This window comes from Rhodotorula toruloides (genome assembly GCF_000320785.1).
Source record: "Rhodotorula toruloides NP11 unplaced genomic scaffold Scaffold25, whole genome shotgun sequence".
Lineage (NCBI taxonomy): Eukaryota > Fungi > Basidiomycota > Microbotryomycetes > Sporidiobolales > Sporidiobolaceae > Rhodotorula > Rhodotorula toruloides.
The window spans coordinates 188,623-210,411 of record NW_015622985.1 but is presented as its reverse complement, the minus strand read 5'-3'; the positions used below and the strand labels follow the sequence as shown (position 1 = coordinate 210,411).

The following is a 21,789-nucleotide window of genomic DNA, read 5'->3' as shown; positions in this document are numbered from 1 at the left end:
GCCAAGCCCTTGTAGCGCGTCTGTAAAGCTGTAAAGCGGATAGCATGCCATGCGTGAGAGACATCAAGCGACTACAAGCGACGCCGCCGCCTCTTTCTGCTTCATCGCCTCGCTACTTGTCCTCGTCCTCGTCCGCCTCCCACAAGTCCGCACCCGGGTGATCGCAATCACGGCAGTCGAGGTCTCCGCACCTCGTGCTCCACTCAAGCTGCACTCCGGCCTTCTCCATCCACTCAATTGCCAACTCCTCCTCGCGGCGCTTGTTCCACTTCTGGAGGGCGACGACCGTGTCGTCGAAGATTTGCTGCGACGCCGGCGGCTTGTAAGGCGGAGTAAGCTTCTTCTGTTGTGCGGCGAGCTCGGCGGGAGAAGCGCCTGCTGGAGGACCGGCTGCGGGATAAGGCGGCTGAGGAGGAGGCGCGGCGAGGGAGAGGATTTCCGCTTCGACGTCCTCATAGGAAGGCGCGGAGGGAGAAGGGTTGAGGTCGAGGTGCGGCGGGATGTGGGCGAGCTGGGCGTCCGAGAGCGTGAGGAGCAGGGCGCGGAGAGAGGTGCGAAGGTCGGGGAGCGTCGGCTCTTCGTCATTGAAAGGCTTGTCTGCGGAAGCAATCCGTCAGTGAAGAGTTAAGTCGAGTTGAGCAGACCGCGACGCACTGGCGACGATAGTCAACGACTTCGACCCAATCCACCACGACAAGACGTTCGACTTCTTCAGCCTATGGGCGAGGCGCGCTAGCGCTTGCACCGAGACGGTGGCGACCTTGTTGTACGCGTAAACGTCAAGCCACTTGAGGTGTGGGGTGAGGGAGTGCAGGCGGTCGATGACTGAGTCGCTCGCTGCTGCCGTGCCGCCGATGCAGAGAGTCGTCAAGGTCGAGGGAGCGTAGGCGAGGGCGGAGACGAGCATATCGGCGGGAAGAGGACAGAGGGTGAAGTTGACGTGCTCAAGGGTTGGCGAGTTTCGGAAGAAGGTTGTCAAGGACGCGGTCGACATGCCTCGACAATAGCCGATGCGTCCCTCATTCTCCTGATCGTACTCGTCGAACTGACGCTGGTATGTGAAAGACGCTTTGTTGAGCGCTGGCGTCAGGGTGACGAAACCGATGCTCGTCTGGGTGGGTGTCGTCCAGAGAAACGGCGACGAGGAAGCAACCTGTACGTCGCGCAAGCGAGGGAGGCTGCAGGTGAACGTTAGCTCTTCTTCTTCCTCCGAGCGAACGGGGAGGGAGCACGCACTCGAGCGGCTCCGGCAAGTCCTTCACGCCCGACCCGTCCTTCGCAGGCGGGAGGTACCGCACCGCTGCATCCGTCGTGACGGCTCGCAGCCACAAGACCTCGAGGGTCGCTGCGCACGTCTTGAGGAGCCCGAGCAGGTTCGAGCAGCGAACTCGCCAGAACTTGATTATCTTGAGGTGCGGGAAGTCGGGGAAGACCGAGTCCAGGAGCGAGACGCCTGCACGAGTTCCGAGTCAGCGCGGCTCACTGAGCGTGTACAAACCTACTCACCGCTCAGCACGAGTGTCGTCAGCGCGCATGACGAGATCTGCGAATTCTGTAGGGTTGCGGAGGTCGAGAAGAAGTCGGGGAGGCGGGCGTCGCCGGGCAGCTCGTACGGTTGGGAGGTGAGGACGAGCGTCTCGACGCCGGGCAACGCAAAGAAGAAAGGGGCGCCAGCGGGATAGCGGTCGACGGTGGAATAGATCCTGAAGGTCTTGAGGCTTCGGACGGCGGAGAATTCGGCGAACTGCTGAGCGTGAGTGGGATATCAGCTGATGCAATCTGGAGGCGACATTCCGAGACGTGCCTGCGCTGCGAGGACGATGGCGGCGTAGATTGGCTCGATATCGTCGTGGTAGCGCAACCCTCGCATGTCGAGCTCGAAGTCGACGAGCGACTTTCCGCCGTCGCGCTTCGCCACCTCTTGCAGCGCTTGTTTGAGAACGATGGGAACTGTCGAGATGTGCAGGTCTTGCAAGCCGGCGTCGAACGTGATGGAGAAGGTGCGAAGGTTTCCCTGCGAACGCGCCCACGTCGGTCAGTCGAGCCAAGGTGCGTGACCTGCAAGCACTCCTACGCACCTGCGACCTCTCAGCGAACGCCCTCACGCGATCGAGCGCGAAGAGCGAGCCAGCCTCGACGTCCTCCAGTTCGTCCCAGAGCGGCCCACACTCGAGTATCGCCTTACGCCAGCCCTTGCAGACGTGGCTCGCCCACACGAGATCTGTCTCCGACTCCTCCTTGACCTCGTGCATGATCTGGAGGAAGACTTCGACGGGGACACCGCTCTTCCCCCAAGACGCGAAAGCCGGACCACTGGCGTCTTCCCGCTGGATGGACGCGAAGAAGTGGCCTGCATAGCCTTCTGGCGGCGTCGGCATGGCGGTCTAATGCCTCGAACGACTCCTGCGAAGCGGATTGACCGGTGTCAGTTCGAGCAGATGTCAACCTCGTGAAGACGCTCACGCACCAAGTGAGGAGGATTGCGAATGTGTAGGACCCGACGATGGCGCGTGTCGAGCAGTCTGAGCGTGTACGCGAGCGAGCAGAGCAGCGGTCAAGCCAGAGCGAGTGAGCGGGAGGAGCAAGACGAGCGAGAGGCCTGTGCGAGCATGCAGTCACTCTCACATAGCGCGAAGTCTAGTTACAGACATACAGATACCTCTAGAGAACCGTCTACAGTCCCTTGTCGAGCGTCGAGCTGAGAATCGAGCGGAGCGTGCGAGCGAGGTCGCCGCTGTCCTTGACCCGGAACGCCTTGCCTGGCAGGACCTTGGGCAGCCACTCCGACTCGGCGCCTTCGCCGATAGCGATGAGCGACGTGTGCACCTTCGAGTTGCGGGTGAGGCAGCGGCGGAGGTCTTCGGCGCCGATGCCGTCTGCAGAGGGTGATTGTTAGCTTGCGGGCGACGAGCGTGGTAGGTGACGGCAACTCACAGCGGTCAAAGTTGGCGTCCGTGACGGCAATGACGATGCGGTCGTCTGTAAGCGAAGCGAGCGATGTGAGCGAGGCGGCAGGACAAACTCTCGAGGGGGAGCACGCACCTGCGTCCGCTTCGGCCACCGCGTCGACTGCCTTGTTCAGCGCGTTCAGCGTCTCGTCACCAGGCCAGCAGTACTGTGTGATGAGCGCCATCTTCTCGACAATCTTCCACCGGTCGCCCGAGTTGGTCGGGAGCGCATCGACGTTGACAAAGGGGATCTCGGCTGACTCGCCCGAATGCCCGACAACGTCAATCCGGTACTTGGCCTTGCCGCTCGCGCTGAGACGATCGAAAGCTTCGAGAAGCATGACGGCTGGAAGTGGGCGAGCAGATTTGGCGGAGGGTAGCGGTCGAATGGTAGACAGGCGACGAACAGAAAAGCCGTGGGAACGTCGCCCAAGTGCAAGAGTGCATGGAGAGGGTGAGAAGGAGCGGGCGAGATTGTCGGAGAAAGCGACATCGGTCAGCGAGCGTAGCAGTCAAGTCAGATTAGGAAGGCCGACGCACCCGCTTCGAGCGAACGAGCGAGCCGTCCATCTGCCTGGTTACGGTACATCGACGCGGAGACGTCGAAGACGAAGCGAATACGCTTGGGCTTGAGCTGAGGGCGGCCCAGTTCGGCTGCAAAGGACAAGCGACGACCGAGTCAGCGAGTCCAAGTTGCCGAGAAGGCGTTCAGGTCGCAGCAACGCACGCTTCTCCAGACCACGGCGCTTATACACCGTTGGCTCGCCTGTCAGGCCCTCCGACAGCCTGCTCTCGTCCAACTCGCCATCCGCCTGCCTCTTCAGCCAAACCCGCTCCTCCTCCTTCGCCTCGAGGTTCTCCAGGAACGTCACGAGCTGGTAGACATGCGAGATGACGTGGTCGTGGTAGCGCGAGTACATGGAAGCCTGCGCACTGGACATGTCGATCTCGGCAAGTTTTTCGGCCAGCTCCTTGCGAGCCATGTCTCGCGCGCGATTCTTGATCTCGTCCGGCACTTGCGCTTTGAGGCTGTCGGGGATCTGACGGATGTCGTGGCCCTTGTAGAGACGCTTGTAGCCGCCGCGTCCGCCGAGGCCTGCGGTGTCGCGCTGCCAGTGGTCTGGGTCAGCGAGTTTGAGGGGCTTGAAGCTGACGCTGTACTTACACCGCCCGTGCCACCAGCGAACGTATTTCCGCCATGATGCTCCTTCCCGTCGTCCTTGCCGACCTTCGGTTCGCTCAACGATGTATCCCTCCCTTCCTTCGCCGGGTCAAACTCGATCTCCTTCGCCTTCCTCAGCTCGTCAACCGGCACGATCTGTCCCCTCACAGCATCCATCCCGACGCGCTCAACGCCCAACCGGTACTTGCGCAGGACGGCCATCAAAGCGTCGATCGTCTCGGGACGATGGGTGTCAAAGTCGAACAAGTTGCGCAGGGCTTGCTCGAGCGAGTCGTCCGGGAAGCGGCGGAGGTGGCGGACGAGCGCGAGAGCCTCGCGGAGGGAGAAGGGGTAGGAAAGGGTGCCGGCGTCGAAATCTTTCCGTAAGTCTTGGAAAGCGAGGACGAGCGCCTTGAGCAGCTCGACGTCGAGTTCAGGCGCGAGTTGCTGCAGTACCCGCAGTTCTGACTCGGTGTCGGGGTTCGAGATCGGATAAGTGGAGAAGCTGTCACCGAGGTGCTGGAGGAAAGGATTGCCGAGGAAGGGGAAGCCAGGCCGGTTTCCGAGGAGGATGAGGCGGAAGTTGGGTGAGACGATGATGTCGTTCTCGCCGGCCCCAGGCTGAGGCCGCGGACGGATTTTGCGACCGTCGGCGAGAGTCATTTCGCCTCGACTAGCGAGAGAGGCGAAGACGGCGACGACTGGAGGAGGCGCCTTGTCAACCTCGTCGACGACAAGCACCCGACCGAGCTGGACAGCGCGAATGAGAGGCGAGTCGACGTATTTGATGACTCCTCCCTCGATCGACGTCGTGAACATCAAGCTCTGGACGGTCGAGTCGCGGTGAAGCTGGATGTACTCGCGCGGGCGTCCGAGAAGCTGCAACAGCTGGTCCGTGATGCGGTTCTTGCCTGTGCCCTGGTTGCCGAGCAGCAGGACGTGTTCGCCAACAGACAGGTCGATACCGATATCGCGAATGTAACGAGTCTGCTGCGCGTTGTGGTGGTAGCCCTCGGCGTGCGGGACATGCGAAGCGCCAGTCGGGTCCTGCGAGATGTCGAAGCGAGCGAGGTCGTATTCGTGTTCGTCGCCCAGGTCGGAGCGGAAGACGAGCGTCGTGTCCGTTACCTCGACAGGCGGCAGCGTCGAGGCGGGCTCCTCCTGCAGTCCCACCTCGTCCATCAAGTCCGAGACCTGCTCGCGCTCGGTGTTGGGCAGGAAGTCGAGGAGCAAGGCGCGATGAAGCAGCGTTCGGAGGTTCTCGTGTGGGTGCCTCGCGAGTCGCTTGGCGATACGAACGAGGGTACTCGTCCCGAGCCTGCGCGACTTGTTACCCGCGACCGAGGTGTGCTCGCGATACCGTTGTGCAAACAACTCGAGGTGGTCGACGAGCGAAGACGGGCATCCGACGGCGAGGAGGAGGGCGCGTTCTTCGGCCAAAGGCATGGGGACAGTCGAGAGCGAGACGAGACTCGACGCGACTTCCTCGGTCAACCACTCGGTTGCGGCAGAGGCTTTGGTCGAGGTTGTGACGATTCGGAAGGATGGGTGGATGTAGTCAAGGATCGAGTTGGTGGACTCCTTCTCCTTCTCCTGCACCGTCAGCCTCTTCCCCTCCCACAACTCTCCCTGCCGATCCCCGAGCAACCTCGACAACGAGCCAAACGTTGTTCCAATCGTATCGATCCCGTCCAGCCAAACAAGTCGTCCCGCCTTGGCGCCCTTGACAAGCGGCGCAGGTTCCCATCCCGTCACGCCTCCGCTCGTTCCACCGACGACTCGACGCATCCAGAGTTCGCGTCCGCCAAGTTCTTTGTACAGGTGGATCGCCTCGAGTTCGTAGCCGAGCAGGGAGGAGAAAGTCTGCAAGACGAGCGAAGTCGATGCGGAGGAAGACTGGACCGATGCTGAGGAGGGCACGAAGGAGATGTCGAATGTTGAGAGGGCGTGGAGCTGGAAGAGAGAGGTGAGGAGGTGGGTGAAGCGAGAGGTGATGCGGACCTCGTCGCTTTCCGCGGGCGGGAAGGGTGCGAAAGGGAGAGGACCGCACGCGACGGGTACGACGACGTCTTCGCAACCGTCTCGCGCGAACGTGAGCTGCGCCTGGTCGTTTCCTTCGCCAGTGCGGAAAATGGAGACGAGGCGCCAGCCAAAGATGCCCGTCTCGCGCTGCGCAGCTTCGGCGACAAAGTCGATATCGGAGATGCCCTCGCACCACGAGCCAAATCCCGCGCCGAGAAGTGCAGTCTCGAGCGCACGTCGTGCGGCGGGTCCCGAGTAGGCGAGAGTTGGATGAGCGACGAGAAGGAGGCTGAAGAGGTCGGATGGCGTGACGAGGTGGCCGTCTGAGGGCGGAGGGAAGATGGCGAGGAAGCGGGCTAGCTTGACGAGGGTTGTCTGCGGGAAGAGGGGAACTTCGGTTTTCGAGTCGGTCGTGATGCCCGAGGCCATCTTTGCGCCTGCCGTCAAACGGCTCATCAGCGACGAGCTCGGGTAACCTTGATCTGGCGGAAGACAAGGCAACGTACGCATCTCCCTCGCAATCTGCAAGCTCGTCATGACCTCCGCAACCTTTCCCACAACCCCCTCTACCTTCTTCACCGCTTCCTCCCCGCGGTCCTGGCGAAGCTTGTTCAGCTCTTGCCGCGCGAGAACTTTGGCCGCCTCGACTGGGTCGACGTAGCGCGCTTGGAAGCGGGATCGGAAGGGAGGGTCGATCGGGAGGCCGGAGTAGGGAGCTGTCCCATCCAATCACGTTCGCTCAGCGGCACGGACACGATCGTGACGCAGGAATCGTACGCACGGACTGGCACGCCGAGCGCGATGATTCGGAAATCGGGATGGGCGGGAATAAAGCTCGTCGTGTCCTCGTTCTGCTTGACCATGAGGTCGTAGCGGGCGGCTGAGACAATGTGTGTGCCGTCTTCGAGGTTCTGCATAGCGGGAACGTCAGCTCTGTGAGCGTAACGAAGCGAGAGAAGGGATCGAGGGCTGACCATCTCGCGGTACTCGAGGAGGTTGCTGCAAGCGAGGGAGTCAGCTGGCGTCTTCACAGCAAAGAGAGGACCCAACGCACTTGAGCAACGGCAACACGCCACGCTCGACCCGCTCGATCCCATCCAGGATCAACACCTTCCCCTCCTTCGCAGCCCTCACAGCTCCCGAATCCGTGTACTCCAAATGTCCGCCCTCCCTAATCTCCCGTCCCTGCTTTAGCTCCGACTCGCCGACGTCGCGGTGGAGAGAGACGATCTCAAAGGGCGTGTTGAGGAGGTGGAGGAAGGTGAGAGCGAGTCGGCGAGTGTAGAGGCCGGGAGAGGAGAGGAGGAAGACGTCCTGGCCTGCGTACACACACAATGTCAGCGTCCATCGAACAGAGCGACTAGATGGAGCGACGGAGGACGCACGCAAGTCCCACTTCTGCATCAACCATGCAAGATCTCGCTGGACAGACGGGTCGCTCGCATCGAGCAGCAAGTCCTCCCTCGGCAGTCGAGCCCTATCATCCTCGTTCGTGACCTCCCTGACCGGCAGCCTGAGCCCATCGAGCGTCAAGTGTCCGAGGAGCGGTCGTTCTTCGAGTCGGAGCGAGGCGGGGGAAGCGGATGCGAACGAGCGGTTGACTGCCGCGAGTCTGTCTGCGGCTGCTTTGGTGCTCGGTGCCATCCTCGTCAGCCTGCGCAAGAGCATCAAGAGGAGCTCAAGCTGAGCGGGGACGATGACAATCTGCTCGGAGTCGGCAGCGACGCAACACCGGCGACGACGACGAAAGGGGGAATGACCACGACGAGTGCTGCTGTTGTAACCGCGGGCGATAGTTGCACAAGAGAACGAAACGACGGAACGAATGTACGCTGGGAGAAATAGAGACGACGGCGGGACTAGGAGAAGAAGGCCCGGTTCGGGTTCTTGCCGAACAGGTTCTCGCGGAGGGCGGGCAGCGCGAGCTCCGACAGCAGCCTGAGGCGCTCGTCGAGCGTGTTGTTGACCGTGATGCGCGCGCCAGTGAGGATGATGCCGCCGTTCCTGCGCGAGCGCGAATCGAAAGCAAGGTCAGTCGCCAAGTTCTCGTTCGAGCAGCGAAGAGAGCGCGACCCACGACTTGTCGCTCAGCTGGTCGTCGACCTCGACTCGCACGTCAATGCCCGACTTCTCCCTGAACTCGCACGCCGCGTCGTCGACCGCCTTCTTCAGGATCTCCTGGTCCTTTGGTCGGCCCGACACCTTGACGTTCTTCTCCATCAGCCGGAAGAGGGCCTGCGGGCGCAACAAGTTCCTGCACATCAGTATCTCCCTCGTGTCTGGAAGGATGACGGTGATCCAGAGACGGCTTGGCGCGCACCTGCAAGACCAAGTTCCTCAACAGCTCGGCATACTTGCTCTGGTCCTTCGTCGCGTCCCCAATCTTGGCCTTGGCCTCGTCAAACACCTTCTCGAGCAGCTCCTCGCGCTTCTCGAGCAGCTGCAATCGCGCCTTGTTGTTCTGGTTCGAGATGGCGCTGCGGGCGGGCGGGTCGGATGAGCGGGTGTCGGTACCGCGGCAAGTGCGGCATCAGGACAGCGCGAGTATGCGCTTAGGCAATTGCATACGTCGAAGCAGTGCGGAGGAAGGGCACACGCACATCTTCTTCTCAATCTCGGCCTGCTTCTTCTTCCGCTCAAAGTTGGCGTCGATGTTGGCGCTCTCTTGCCGCACAATCTTACCCTGCGAGCCAAACGCCCCAATGTCAACGGCGCCTTCAACCTCGATTTCCCACAGGCTCGCCTCTCCCGTCGTGGACGGAAGAGCAAGCCTGGTTCGCAGTGAAAAGCCGCAACGCACCTTCTCGATCGCAAACTCCTCATCGGCCTTGACCTTGATCTCGCGAGCCTTCTCGAGCGCCTCCTGCTTGATGAACGCCGTCTATCGCGCGAAGCGAGCGAAGGTCAACTATCCGCTCCTCATGCGTTGTCACCGTCCGAGAAGGTTCATGCGCCTGTCCAAGTCGAACGACTGGGACAGCAGCCACCTCCGGGAACAAGCAGACACGGAAGGAGAGGACCCATGGCAAACGCACCATCTTCCGCATCTCGCTCACGACTTCATCGTCCGTAAGGCCAGGCATCTGCGTTCCCCCGAGTCGTCGAACGAGTCAGCGCGCTTGTACGGCGAGACGAGAGGGGTTGAGAGCGTGTCGGGAGTGGCAGCGGGGGTGTGGGCGCGGACGGGGGGTCGAGGGCGTCGCTGCTGGTATTGGAGGGGTGGCTAGTGTCGCGCGCGCTTCGTATGTCCACCTACCGCAGCTCGTCGAGTCTAGCGGATCGTGCAGGCGGTGGAAGCGAGGTTGGAGATGACGACGAGGATAGGGAGGAGGGGCAGGGAACGGGCGGGTTTGGCGGGTCTGGGCGAGCAAGGCGGGCTTGTCCGAAGCACGGCAGAGAGCTCACGGTTCGGCAAGTCAGCAGGAGTGTGGGAAAGAGAAGCGATGAGGAAGATAAGGATGGAATACAGCCGGATTGTAATGAGCCGATTACAACGAGATAACTCTCGACCCTGCACGAGAAGCAACTTGAGACGAGCCAAACGAACGCACATTACTCTAGAATGCACTGCAAAGACAGCCGAGAAGCCTGCTCGACCCGCCGCACGCCCTCGACTACCGCCAACTCAGCCAGACACCCACTGCAACCGCCAGAACCGCACCTCCCGCGAGTACGCCCAGCGCAGAGCCACCCAAGCCGGTACCTCGTACCCTTGCCGAACCCGCACCGCCCGCCGCCGTTATGTTGCCTCTGTCCGCGGCCGTCGAACCGTTCATGAGCTACCCTGCCGTGCGCTTCAAGTCAGCACACTCGACTGAACGCTTAGTATCGCTCGGACGCACCGGCACTTTCCCCTCGCCCTGCAACCCAGCCGGCTTCGGCGCTGCCCCGCTCATATTCGGCAGATCCTTCATCGCAGTTGTCGCATAGTCTGGGAACATGGTCTTGAATTTGGGTTGAGTGATGTTCCATGCGTGGGACTTGGTTGCAAGAGCGCGACGTTCGGCGTCGGTCGATTTGACGGCGCCTGGGTGCGGGAGGAAGAGCGAGTCAGTTCTGCGGGAAGGAAAGCAGGGAGAGGAGAGGGACGACGCACCAGTTGTGATCTCGTCGCTCAGCATGAAGCTCAGCAAGCCTACGAGAATCGTGTCTACCGACCTGCGAATGATAGAAGTTAGCGGTGAGCGAGGAGGCGGAGCGGACGGCGCGACCCACCATGCTACGTTCCACGATCCGGGGTGGTACTCGGACATGGACGTGCCTGCGTAGCGTTGTAAGGTTGAGCCAAGTCAGTGCATGTTCCGCGGAGAGCCGGAGAGACGGGAAGTACGCACAGATCGACTTGTTCGACTCGAACCGGCCTGAGGGTGTCATCATCCGCAATGCAGGGGGCGCAAACGGGTATTCCTGTGAGATCACGGTACCGTCAATCAGTATGTGCAGGGTTTCATCCGCGACAGACGCTGAAGAAGCGTGCAATCCTCACCTTCGGAAAGATAATCGTCCCCCAATACTCTCCGCCTGCAAAGGGTGTATCGGGCGGTCCTCGGAAGATGTAGTGCCACTCAAGGATGCTGTACGGCATCCGAATGGAAGTCAGCCTGCCGGAATCAGGACTGCGAGCGAGACGAAGCGGAACGCACTTGGCTTCATTCGGCTTAGCCCAGACGAACGGAGGAGGATCGGCCTGGTGCGCCTTGTATTCCTTTTGTAGGCGCTTGAGGGCGACTTTCGAGGCGGACATGGTGGAAGGAAGGGGAGGAGACAGGGGTACGGGGGAAGTCCGGGTGCTGAAGAGGGGGACAGGCGGGTCTGCGAGCTGCGAGAGCGATCGTTAATACTGCGAAACGGACTCAAGACGCCTGAGGAGCCTCTGCGCACCTTGTCTAGCCCGCTGGGAGGTGGCAGAGTCGGGAAGAGATGAAAGTGGTGAAACCGGGAGGGGGACGAGGAGAGGACTTCAGGTGGACAGGGCGTAGGAGGGACGGTAGCAGAAAGCAGTAAGAAGCTTGTCAGTACAGTCTCAGCTCGCTTTAGCGTGTGCAGCGATGGTGGACGACCGCAACGAGAGCGAGTTCGCCTGTTCGACGAGGACCACACCGCTCAATCTCGCTGAACGCTGGTCCGCAGGCTGCATGAGCTCGAGATGACTGCTATCTTACAGAATGGACTCGTGCAGACCGCGCTGGTGCTGCCTCTCGCATCCTGACGTCGCGCATTCGCTCACGAACCCCTCTCGCAGGTCATCTCGGCGCCGTACCTCGTGCCGAAGGGTATTCGACTCGTTCAGTCCTTTCTCAACCCAGCGCCAAAGGGCTCGAGGGCGCCGGCGCACCCAGCTTTCGTCAACCGGCCTCCTCCTCGCATGCTTGTCGACTCCCCTAGACTGGCCATCTTCCGGCTGTTTCTCGTTGCGTTGGGTGTCTCTGTAGCCGTCTTCTCTGCTCTATCACCTCCACATGTCCGTCCAAGCTGTCCGATCCGAGCGACTTCCAAGCTGACCTCGTCTCCTCCTGGTCCAGAACCTATTTCTCTCGCTTTCAACGCCCCATTCCTTCCTCTCCTCCCTCTTCCCGACTCTCCGTCACCCCCTCGACATCCGCCTCGCGACCGAAACCCTCGCCCGAGCCTGGTCGCACTCTCTCGGCCGTCCCCTCTCCGAACCCGAACTCGCCCTCGCCTCGCGGCTGCAAACCCTCGACGCCCGACTAGCCTACATCGCCTATGGCGCCGGCCCACTCATGCAATGCGCATGGTGTCGACCACCCGGGACTGCGAGCGCAGCCGGACTTCTCGGGACGGATTACCTTCTTGCTATCGCGCCTGGGACGGCTGTCGCGTGTTTGACGGCATTGACGGGGTGTGGACTGTTGTTGAGCGGAAATGGGAGAGAGAGGTGGAGGGCTTGGATGGTCTTGGCGGTTGTAACGGGAGCCGGGGTGGAGGTATGGAAGAGGTTGACTTGGGATGGCGCGCGAGGCGGAGTCGGCGGCAAGATCTCGATGGTGCGTTGCGCCAAGACGTCTGTCGCCGTACAAGATCTTACTGACGCATGCTCACAGCTCCACTCGGAACTCCACCTCGCGCGCGCGCTCTTCTTCACCGTCCTCCTCGTCCTCTCCTTCCTCGCTCCACCTGCGACAATCCCCTCTCCACCGCCCTCCGCATCCTCCCTCCTCGCACCAGCGATCTCAGCCATCTCAGCGCAGACAGAAGGCGTCTTGGACCGTTTGCGAGCGTTGAGTCTGCAGAGGATGGCGATCCTGCACAAGGAAGAGTTCCGAGAACAGGTGCGCCTCCCTCTCCTCTCCTATCTCCTCGCTTCTTTCTGACAGCTGAAGACTGGGCTGAGCAGGTCACCACCTTCTGGACCTCGGCCGCGCACGACTCGTCCCTCGCGCGCTCCGATCCGCAAATCCAGGACGTGCTGGAGACGCAGTTCCGAGTACCGGGTGGACCGACAGAGCAGTTTGAGAAGTGGTTGATGAGCTCGCTGGGGCCTGTGCGAGTGCAGGTGCGGCATGGGGGAGCTGAGGGAGAGCGAGAGGATGAGGAGGAGAGCGAAGGAGGGGAGGGAGAGGAGGTGTCGCTCACTGCGTAGACTGAGCCGGTGTGGCGTGTACGAGAAGCCTTGCTGTCTGTCCAAGCTGTCTGTCCAGGCGCCGAGAGGAACGATCCATACAAGAAAGGTTGGTTGAGCTGAGTTGGCGCTATCTCAAGCCGGCTCTCTCGGCTCACGCGCATTCGCTGTTCCTCTCGAACAAGCCACACGAAGTCCGTCAAAGATGTTTTGCGAGAACCGGGACGTCTATACCGCTCAGTGACCGCCCGCCGACTTTGCCTTGTGCTCCTCGTTGTTGATAAAGTTCTCAATGAACGCAATCATCTCCTTGCTGTTTCCCCCAACCACACTCGTCAGCTCAGCTCAAGCAAGGAGGAAAGGAAGGGGCGAAGGGGACGCACTCGTCCGTCTGGCTGGTAATGTCGAGCTTCGAGTCGTCAGCCTTCTTGGCGTCGCTGCCGCCGCGAGTGGCAGCCCATGCGCCGAGGCCGACAAGGCCGTAGGTGCCGAGGGCGATGTACTCGTTGAGGCTGCGCAGGCGAGATGGGAGAGAAGCGGCGAGGCGTAGTCGGGGTTTAGGCGAAAGCAAACAATGGGGAGGCGTGAGGTCGAAGAAGCGAATCGGCGAGTGGGCGATGGTGCAGGACGGCGTTCGAGCGTTGTAGGTCAAGATGAGCGAGGTCGAGGAGGGGAAGGAGGGAGCAAGGTCAGCATGGCGAGAGAGGCGACGGCGCGGCCAGTCGGCCAGCCTGATCTAATGAGCGGAGCACGTACACTGCGGACGGGCGCAAACAAGGTCAGCACAGCGTTCTCAGCGAGGTTCACCTCGAGCGATGAGCGCGGGGAGAGCGAGCGAGGGGACGAGACGCACTCTTCTTGCCAAAGATGGTGCTGCGCGGGTATGAGCAATCGCAAGGTCAGCATACAATCCTCCCTGAGCCAGTCCAGCGCTCGCTCGTCGTGTTCTGCCACCTCGAGGTCGACGAGAGGTCGGGATGAGACGGGCGGCTCGGCGGCAACGGGGGAGGATGGTGGTGGTTGTGCGGTACTGCTGGTACTCATTCAGGGCTGTCTAGACTCACTAGGACATGGCTGGAGCGACGGACGGGGAACGGCGGAGGTGCAACCACATCCTCTTCGCTCGCCAGCTCCTGGGTTGGCCAACGACCGCTCACTCAACTCCGCGGTACTGCTTGTGGGCCGGCTGGAGTGTCGAAGACTGCTTGCTACGCCTGCTAGCTTGCTGCCCCTGCATTGCCTGCCCGCGCCTCGGCCTCCTTCGCCCTCTGGTCGTTCTCGACACTCGCATCGCACAGAGGCGTGCTCTGAAACTCTCGAGCGTTCTGTACGGTCTATCGAGCTCGCACCGAGACTTGACGTGCGTCTGCGTCAGACTGTCCAACTTGTACACCCTGGACTTCCAATGTCGTCTGGACCGCTCCCTCTTCTTCCACACGAGCTGCACGAGGCGCGCCCTGCTTCTTTCCCGGTTGGACCAGGTCATGACAGTGCACGGAATCTGCCGCAGGCAGACCTGCAATCAGCCCGCTTCCCCGATGACACCCTCGCTCTCGAAGGCGAATGCTTCCCGCTGGCTCCCTCTTCAGGCGCGATTGTCCAGGCGCGCTTGATCGATCCCTTCACCGATGGCGGTCTGAAGGTTTGTGATTTTCCCCGGCTTCCCGCAGTGACTTGCTGACCGCGGACCCGTCTGCAGAGCGCAATCCTCGAAGCGACTGGCCTCTTTGGCGCTAACGTCGGCGAGTTCCTCCAGTCTCCAGCCAATACAATGCTCAGTGCGCCAGTGCACCCCTCTCGAGCGAGCGAAGGCTGACCGCATCCCCTGTACTGTAGTGTCTGAAGGTGCTCACCTCGCGTTCAGCTGCTCCCACTCCTTTGGCATTTCGCTCTCCGCCTCCTCGCTCAAAGCGCTCATGAATGCGCTAGTTGAGTGCGACCACTGGCGACGTGTGCGCTTCGAAGCCATGAAGCGCCAGGCATCGAGGAACGGCCGCGCCAGACCGAGCCCTGGATTACGCAACTTGGTGAGCTTGTCCAGTGCTCTGACCCACCGCCAGGTTTGACGCTCATGCTGTGCAGGACGACTAATATCAACCGGCTCTTCACGCATTCCGGCTGTCAGAATCTCGGTATGAGATCGTTGCTCTCAAGCCCGACCTCCTTGGCTCGCAGCTTGGCACATACGGCACATCCAGCATTGAAGTCGTTGTCTTGCCCTTTGAGCAACAACCTGACGCCGCTCTTGCCTTTGAGGACTCCTCGTCCGCACACGAAGACGATGAGGACGACGACTTGGACGGCGACTTGACATTGGAGGCTTACCTGGCCGTTATAGCTGCTCGATGTAGGCGGTTGCGCAAGGCGCGCTACTTCGACGCTCAGCCAGACGGACGCCTCCTCCATGCGGACGGACGCCCTCTCCAGCCTTTCAGCTACCTCACCACCCGACCGAACGCCTCGCAGCCCTCCGCTCCCGCTATCGTCTTCAACTTCCTCAGCAAGATCCTCTGGCATGAGCGCCTCACAGGCCCGACCGTCTGGAACTCGTTCGACCCGCGCGTCCGCAAACTGATCGACGCCAACCTCGTCGCCGCACACCTCATCCTCCGCGACCCACTCAAACAGGAGACGGGCGCGATCAAATGGGTCAAGTACGAGCCTGGGTGGGGCAGTGGGTGTTTGAGCTGGTTCACACCGATTCTTTGGGCTGTACATGCCGATGAGGAGGTGTCTCCTTCGCCCGCACCTCCGCCTCCGCCTCCGCCTCCGCTCGACTCGACAGACGAAGACGACGCAGACGCGAGACTCGACCCCGTCTTGGCTTCTCCCCTCTCCGCTCCTCCCGCTCCTCCCGCTCCTCCCGCCCCTCCCGTCTCCGTCTCCACCTGGACTCCAACTACTCCCTCCCGACCGCATGCACCGGAGACGCTCCACCAGATGCCAAACTCGCCTTACCGCACGCTCATGCAGGACCGCCAGTCCCGTCAACGTAAGGCAGAAGACCTGCTCGACGAACTACCGGATCCTGAAGCGAGTGCGTTCATTTTCCTTCGCACTCTCGAATGGCTGCTGACGGTGTCTATGAGCAGTCGTGCGGAGGATCACGGATTTCCAGACGCCGTGGCAGGAGTGTAAGCAGTTGTTGCTCGATACGCTTTTCGCTGGTGCGTCCGCGTCCCTCTTTGCAGCTTCCGCCGACAAGGCTGCTTGAACTGATATTGTCTCTAAACGGCAGGTGAAGAGCCCATGCCCGCTTGCCTGCCTCCTCTGCAGTCGTCTGAACGCTACGCACGCTCAGGTCCGTCTCGCCTCACCTCTTCCTCCCTCCTCCGCCTTTCTCAGGCATTGAGCACAGGTTTCAGTGATTGACCTTGCTCTCTTTTTCCCCCTCGCAGCTCAGGACGGGCCGACTTGCGTTTTGTCAGCCTGAAACGCCTTTGTCGCCTCGACTTTGACGTCCGCCTACATCTCGCCTCGACCCCTGCCGGCGTCTCTCGTCCATCCTCGCATCTTCGATGGATCGACAATCCGTATGCCATTCTTGCGCGCCTTACAGCTGCAACAGAGTATCGTTCCTCGTTCCTCGCCTTCTTCTCTCCCTTGCTCTCGTCCTTGTTCGCTACCTCGTCGCAACTCTCTCTTCTTTCGCGCTTCTTTGCGTGAGCCCTAAGGAAGCGTCATTTCCCAACGGAGAGCACACGCCAGTGAGCACGACGATGTCGTTGGGCAAGTCGTGCGCGATCGAGGCCTTGCTTCTTCCGCTTCCACTTCGCTTCGACTTGACTCGTTGGCTAAGTGAACGGCGCTGGACATGCTCGCCTGCTGAGACAGTACACTACCACCGCACAGCCACCGAGTTACCCGCCGTCGAACCCGCTTCGGCCGCCGTCTCCTCTCCCAGCCAAGGACCGCCACAAAGCCCACTCGCACGAGGGGCCAGGGGCGAGCCAGACTCGCTTCGTGCAGCCATGACACTGGCCGTGCACCCACGAGACGACCCGCCGCCGCCGCCCTCGCTCCGCCCGTCAACTTCACGCGCCAGGCCAACTCCCCCGCACCCCCAGAGACGAGATAAGGCTGCAGGCGACTCTCACCCGCGCGGTGTGCACGGCGACTCTTCTGCACTTCCAGGACACTCTCTCAAGGGAAAGGAACGCGAGTGGAGCATCGAGCTGGCTGTCGTCGAGCGCGACGGCAGCAGGAGGGTCGTCGAGGCGAACAGGCCGGGCGAGGGTGCTGGGACCGCGGACGGCGCACGCGAGGGCGTGGACGGCATTCCAGGGATGGCAGAGGGTGGCTCGGATGCGTCTCATGCGAGCGAGTGGCCGTCGTCGCGCTCGTCTGCCTTGCTGGGCGACCCTTCCGCCTCGGAGGACGGCCGAACAGCGTCGACATCCTCGAACACTCCGCCGCCTGCTGCAGAACCCGCCTCGAAACCATCGAGACCGCCTCTACAGTCCATCTTGAAGCGACCGCAGCCCGCCCGAACCCCGTCGACCTCCTCTCACCACCTCGCTTTCTCTCCCGCCGTCTCGTCGTCTGCCGAAGGACCCATTACGACCCCTCCGTCAGCCTACCTTCCTCTACCACCCGCAGCGTCTCCCTCACACCTCCAACCCACTACGATCGCCCTCGGCCCACCCTCGCCCGACTCCTTCGAATCGAAGGGGAAATCCTCCGCCTCCTCTCCAACTCTCCCGCACGCCCATACGCACACACATGGCGTCCTCTTCTCCACACCCGGCACAACCACCTCCGTCCTCCCGCTATCCTCACCCTCACACGGCTCGCACTACTCGCACGACCCAGACGGTCCAGTAGACCCGACTAGCACGTTCAAGTCGTGGAAGTCGAGCATCATGGGCCGTAGGAGCGGGCTGTATGATAAGAAGCGGTTGGCGGCGCTAGGATTCGACGAGGAGTTGTCGCGCGACTACGACTTTTTCGCGAGTTGGGGGATCTCGTTGTGCAACATTGGCGGGTTGCCAGGTGCGTCCCATCCCAGCTTCTTCCGCTGATCCTTGCTAACTCTTGCGCATCCGCAGGCACCGTCCTGGGCGTCCTGACAGCCCTCGAAGCCGGCGGCGGCTCAATGTACGCCATCGCCTGGCCCCTCTCCGGCCTCTTCATGATCTCCCTCGCGGCCGTCCTGGGCGAAATGGCATCGACCTGGCCTGTCGCAGGCGCGATGTTCACCTGGGTCTTTCGACTGTGCCGGAGTAAGAAGAGCTTGAATCCCTGGGCGAGGTATGCGAGTTGGGTGGTCGGGAGTCTGTTGTTGTGCTCGCATGTGTTGCTGCAGGTGCGCGCATTCCCTTCATTCTAGCGGGGTCAGGGCTGACGAGGAGGGGTCACAGATTGTCGTGACTTGGCAGTTTGCACACATCATCCTCGGCGTCGTCGGTCTCTGGACAGAACGGAACTACTCCTTCTGGGTGACCGTCGCCATCTCTTGGGTGCGTCGCCTCTCTCTACCCTTTCCAACATCCGCTGACGTTCGTATCCGAGCAGGGAACCCTCTGCTTCTCCGCCCTCGTCGTCTCGTCCCGCCTCTCGCGCTCGCCTTGGCTCTGGCGAGTCTGTGGCTTCTTGATCGTCGCCTTCTTCCTCATCATCAACATCATCCTCTTGACCAAGTCTGAACGCATCTTGTGAGTCGGCCCTTCGCTTCGCCTGAGCAACGGGATTTAGCTAACGAGGGTTTCTGGCAGCTCGGCAGAGTATGTCTTTACAAGCTATCGCAACTCGACGGGTTTCACCTCGAAGAGCTACGTCTACATGATCGGTACGCCCGTCCCTCTTCCCTCCTCGCCGCTCGCAGCCCGCTGACTCCCCATCTTGACAGGCTGGGTCCTCACCTGCGTCGCGACGGGTATGGAGGCGTCCGCGCACATGGCCGAGGACACGAAGCGACCTTCAAGGACTGTCCCGCTTGCGATGTTCTGGAGCGTTGCGGCGACTTATGCGATGGGTTGGGTGTCGATTTGCGTCTTGCTTGCCGTGCGTCCGCTCTTCCCCGCTTCACGACTCGTGTACGGAAGACTGACGCCTCGCGCGCCCGCAGACGATGAACATCGACGGTGCCGACCCCGCCCTCCAGCCCTCCATCGCCCTCATCGCCAACTCGATCCCCCGCAAATACACCGCCGTGATCCTCATCTGCGTCGTCATCTCCCTCCTCTTCCAAAACGTCGCCCAACTCCTCGCCACCTCGCGCTACATCTGGGCCCTCTCGCGCGAATCCGCCTTGCCGTTCTCCAACTTTTTCCGACGGCTGAGCAAGACGAACCGGACGCCTACGGCGGCGATTTGGGTCACCTGGGCGATCGCTTGTCCTGCGTTATTGTTCCTCGCCATCAACATGTCGATCATCGCGACGACCCTCCTCGAAGGCGCGGGAATCACTTGCACGGCGAGCTACGTCGCCCCGATCCTTCTCTACCTCGTCTGCGACCGCGACGTCTTGCGAGGAGATGGGAGGGCGAAGTGGACGCTCAGGGGCGCGAGCAAGCCCCTTGCGGTACCGGTCGCGCTCTTCCTCCTCGTCTTTATCGTCACGATGTGCCTACCGACTGGCTATCCCGTCACTTCCCGTGCGTCTTCCTTCATATTCTCCTCTTGGAGCGCTTGAGCTGACGGTCGAAATGCGCAGTCAACGTCTCGTACGCCTCGGCTATGCTCGTCGGCGTCCTGCTGCTCAGCTCGACGGCGTGGGTCCTCTACGGCAACTGTGCGTCTTCTTCGCGTCCTCCTCTCTTCTTTTACTCACGCGCTCGATCCGTCCGCAGCCCATTACGCCGGTCCGATCAAGACGACCACGCGCTGGACAATCGGCGCCGAAGTCGACCTCCCCTCGACTTCTTCCCAAGGCGGTCCGGGCGGGACGAAGAAGAAGTCGACTGCCCACGCGCACGTCACGACTTCCGCTCAACACGGTCGGACTGCGCATGTCTGGGCGACGAGCGGGACGGACGGGTCGGGCGAGTGGACGTCGACTGAGACTGGTGGGCCGGGGAGGGACATGCATGGCGTGAGGACGGGAGAGACGGGCATGTTGGCGAGCATGACGGGGAGCGAATACACGTCGGAGTACACGAGCGAGGAGGGGTCGAGCGAAGAGGAGGGCGAAGGAAGTCGGTCGCCCAGCAGGAGTCGGAGTCGAGATCGAGGGTCCCGTCAACAGGTCGACGAGGAGCGCAGCATTCGGTGACATCGCCAGCTGCGCAGGCTGTAAGGATTATCGCGCTGTTGGACAGGTTGTTGTATGGGAACTTCCGGCTGTCTCGTTCTAGGGATCTGTCGTTGTCACGGCGCAGTGTTATTACCCCTTCTTCCGTTGTGCAGTTCATACCGCTGTAGACCTACAACACCCCTTGTTCTAGCTTCCGTAATCAGTCAGAGGTACAGGTTGCCCGCCTTAACCCTCCCGAGCCCTCCCTGCTTCCGTCTCCACTCGCTCCTTGACCCATCCGCACCACTTCCGCCATACCCGCTTCTCCTCCTGCGCCTGTACACTCCCGCTCGTCCTCGACAACACCTCGACCAACTCTGCTCCTTCCAGCCAGCGACTTCCGTAAGTCGAGTATCGTCGATTCGGCTCGCTCGCGACGGGTTCGAGAGGAGGGGCGGCGTCGTCGACAGTGCGTGAGCGCTCAAGTGGTGTGTCGAGCGAGAAAGGCATGACGCTCGCCTGTGGTCGAGAGAAAGAAGGGAAAGAAGGTCGACGGCGCTGAAAGATGCTCGGTCGGGTCGCATTTGCTCGACTTGTCTCGCGCGACTTGTTAGACAACGCAGAAGAGAGGGCGGAGTCAGGCGGTCCTTCTTGCAGGACGAGCAGGAACTGCCGCCGCGATTCGCGCCAGGCTTCGACGTCGGTCGTTCGGGCGGCGTAGGTCGGTGCTGGTGCGCGGGCTTCGAGTCGAGACTTCGCTTCGCTTGGCGAGAGAGGCGCGGAGAGCGCGCGGGGACCGCGGGAAGGCTTGACGGATGTCGTTGCAGGCGCCTGCGGTGTCGAGTCCGGCTCGACGCGCACGAGTTCCGCCACGACGTCGACGTAGGCCATGTCGCCTAGTCGCGACAGATCACTCATCAAGCTTGTGCGGCTGGACCTTGCATCGGCGAGGTCAAGCATGCTTGAACCGCTAGGTAGCGTGTCGAGCGAGGTGACGGTGCCGCTTCGATCTCGTCGCCGATGCTCGCCCCGTTGCAACATGCGCTTGAGTTTATCGATAGCGTCGCGGAAGGAAGAGCGGGGAGGCGGCGCGGAGCTGGAGGGGTTGTGGCTGAAGGAGCGTGAGGGGTAAGTCTGCGGGAGATGCGGTAACGCTGGCGGCAAGATGGGGATGGCCGTCGTGCTTGGTGAGCGATGAGGGGTAAGAGAAAGCGGATCGGCTGAAACTGGCGGACCGGCCGGATTCGCTGGAATTGACGGAGGATTGGGCAGAGGCGGCAACGTTCTCCGGCCTTGCTGCCGGTCTCCGCCAGCACCGCTGCGTTGCTGAGGCGCAGCGTGTGCAAACGCGGATGGTCGCGGTCGTCGGATACTGCCGGCCACGGAAGAGCCGGATACAAACGACTTCGAGGCGTGCGCGCGAGAAGTCGAGCCGCCGCCACCGCTGAAGGAGGAAGATAGCCTCGATTGCTTCGCCTCCTGGTTCACGACCTTGCTATGCCGTCTGGACGACCCACGAGCGAGTTCCGGGTTGCTACGCATCGCTTGGCGGTACTCGGGCGAGTCGAGGAGCGAGTGAAGGAGTGGGAAGTTCGATGGTTGCAAGGGGATGTGCCCGGATGCAGTGACGGTCGTGAACGTCGATGGCGACCGCAAGGAAGTGGGGGAGGTGGCCAGGATGCCGCTCGAGGAGACGAGCGAAGGAGGCGGTCGACCGGCATGGCTCGACAACGAGACAGTGGACATCGGTCTCAGTCACGCAGGCGAAGATAGTACAAGCAAGCGTAGCAGGCGGCAGCAGGAGCAAGCGTGGTGCAGCGGGGTTCGAAGCCGGTCCGTCTGGGCACGAGGAGGAGAGGAGGCGCCGGACATGCCGCGGACGAGCGCCTCCTGCTGCGCAGCC

General features: G+C 61.7%; 9 protein-coding genes across 9 annotated transcripts; 3 read left to right on the top strand and 6 right to left on the bottom strand.

Moving 5' to 3' along the window:
- Positions 1 to 112: 112 nt before the first annotated feature.
- Positions 113 to 2,378, bottom strand: RHTO_04093 (uncharacterized protein; the record flags this gene model as incomplete). The annotated part of the gene is made up of 6 exons (XM_016417761.1): positions 113 to 597; positions 655 to 1,178; positions 1,237 to 1,453; positions 1,507 to 1,744; positions 1,820 to 2,014; positions 2,079 to 2,378. 6 exons carry the CDS (start codon positions 2,376 to 2,378, stop codon positions 113 to 115), a joined length of 1,959 nt encoding a protein of 652 aa, XP_016270920.1.
- Positions 2,379 to 2,673: 295 nt separating this feature from the next.
- Positions 2,674 to 7,776, bottom strand: RHTO_04092 (type A von Willebrand factor and ATPase domain containing protein; the record flags this gene model as incomplete). The annotated part of the gene is made up of 11 exons (XM_016417760.1): positions 2,674 to 2,876; positions 2,935 to 2,979; positions 3,043 to 3,294; positions 3,489 to 3,602; positions 3,676 to 4,057; positions 4,114 to 6,569; positions 6,639 to 6,848; positions 6,914 to 7,043; positions 7,107 to 7,131; positions 7,187 to 7,451; positions 7,518 to 7,776. 11 exons carry the CDS (start codon positions 7,774 to 7,776, stop codon positions 2,674 to 2,676), a joined length of 4,341 nt encoding a protein of 1,446 aa, XP_016270919.1.
- Positions 7,777 to 7,991: 215 nt separating this feature from the next.
- RHTO_04091 (V-type H+-transporting ATPase subunit E) lies at positions 7,992 to 9,215 on the bottom strand (the record flags this gene model as incomplete). The annotated part of the gene is made up of 6 exons (XM_016417759.1): positions 7,992 to 8,136; positions 8,210 to 8,367; positions 8,453 to 8,609; positions 8,733 to 8,815; positions 8,933 to 9,013; positions 9,168 to 9,215. The coding sequence occupies 6 exons, from the start codon at positions 9,213 to 9,215 to the stop codon at positions 7,992 to 7,994; spliced, it is 672 nt and encodes a 223-aa protein (XP_016270918.1).
- A 689-nt stretch (positions 9,216 to 9,904) lies between these two features.
- Positions 9,905 to 10,876, bottom strand: RHTO_04090 (ubiquitin-conjugating enzyme E2 J2; the record flags this gene model as incomplete). Its single annotated transcript, XM_016417758.1, has 7 exons — positions 9,905 to 9,916; positions 9,975 to 10,159; positions 10,229 to 10,290; positions 10,348 to 10,393; positions 10,467 to 10,539; positions 10,619 to 10,706; positions 10,776 to 10,876. The coding sequence occupies 7 exons, from the start codon at positions 10,874 to 10,876 to the stop codon at positions 9,905 to 9,907; spliced, it is 567 nt and encodes a 188-aa protein (XP_016270917.1).
- A 304-nt stretch (positions 10,877 to 11,180) lies between these two features.
- On the top strand, positions 11,181 to 12,733 carry RHTO_04089 (uncharacterized protein; the record flags this gene model as incomplete). Its single annotated transcript, XM_016417757.1, has 6 exons — positions 11,181 to 11,206; positions 11,263 to 11,320; positions 11,375 to 11,593; positions 11,655 to 12,137; positions 12,195 to 12,422; positions 12,488 to 12,733. The coding sequence occupies 6 exons, from the start codon at positions 11,181 to 11,183 to the stop codon at positions 12,731 to 12,733; spliced, it is 1,260 nt and encodes a 419-aa protein (XP_016270916.1).
- Positions 12,734 to 12,949: 216 nt separating this feature from the next.
- On the bottom strand, positions 12,950 to 13,756 carry RHTO_04088 (protein of unknown function DUF2611; the record flags this gene model as incomplete). The annotated part of the gene is made up of 4 exons (XM_016417756.1): positions 12,950 to 13,025; positions 13,096 to 13,224; positions 13,566 to 13,585; positions 13,667 to 13,756. The coding sequence occupies 4 exons, from the start codon at positions 13,754 to 13,756 to the stop codon at positions 12,950 to 12,952; spliced, it is 315 nt and encodes a 104-aa protein (XP_016270915.1).
- A 361-nt stretch (positions 13,757 to 14,117) lies between these two features.
- On the top strand, positions 14,118 to 15,926 carry RHTO_04087 (uncharacterized protein; the record flags this gene model as incomplete). Its single annotated transcript, XM_016417755.1, has 5 exons — positions 14,118 to 14,354; positions 14,412 to 14,490; positions 14,549 to 14,739; positions 14,888 to 15,749; positions 15,805 to 15,926. The coding sequence occupies 5 exons, from the start codon at positions 14,118 to 14,120 to the stop codon at positions 15,924 to 15,926; spliced, it is 1,491 nt and encodes a 496-aa protein (XP_016270914.1).
- Positions 15,927 to 16,683: 757 nt separating this feature from the next.
- RHTO_04086 (amino acid permease-associated region) lies at positions 16,684 to 19,925 on the top strand (the record flags this gene model as incomplete). Its single annotated transcript, XM_016417754.1, has 9 exons — positions 16,684 to 17,704; positions 17,761 to 18,017; positions 18,073 to 18,171; positions 18,227 to 18,366; positions 18,427 to 18,500; positions 18,561 to 18,715; positions 18,780 to 19,308; positions 19,368 to 19,445; positions 19,504 to 19,925. The coding sequence occupies 9 exons, from the start codon at positions 16,684 to 16,686 to the stop codon at positions 19,923 to 19,925; spliced, it is 2,775 nt and encodes a 924-aa protein (XP_016270913.1).
- Positions 19,926 to 20,132: 207 nt separating this feature from the next.
- Positions 20,133 to 21,632, bottom strand: RHTO_04085 (uncharacterized protein; the record flags this gene model as incomplete). The annotated part of the gene is made up of 1 exon (XM_016417753.1): positions 20,133 to 21,632. One exon carries the CDS (start codon positions 21,630 to 21,632, stop codon positions 20,133 to 20,135), a length of 1,500 nt encoding a protein of 499 aa, XP_016270912.1.
- Positions 21,633 to 21,789: the final 157 nt, after the last annotated feature.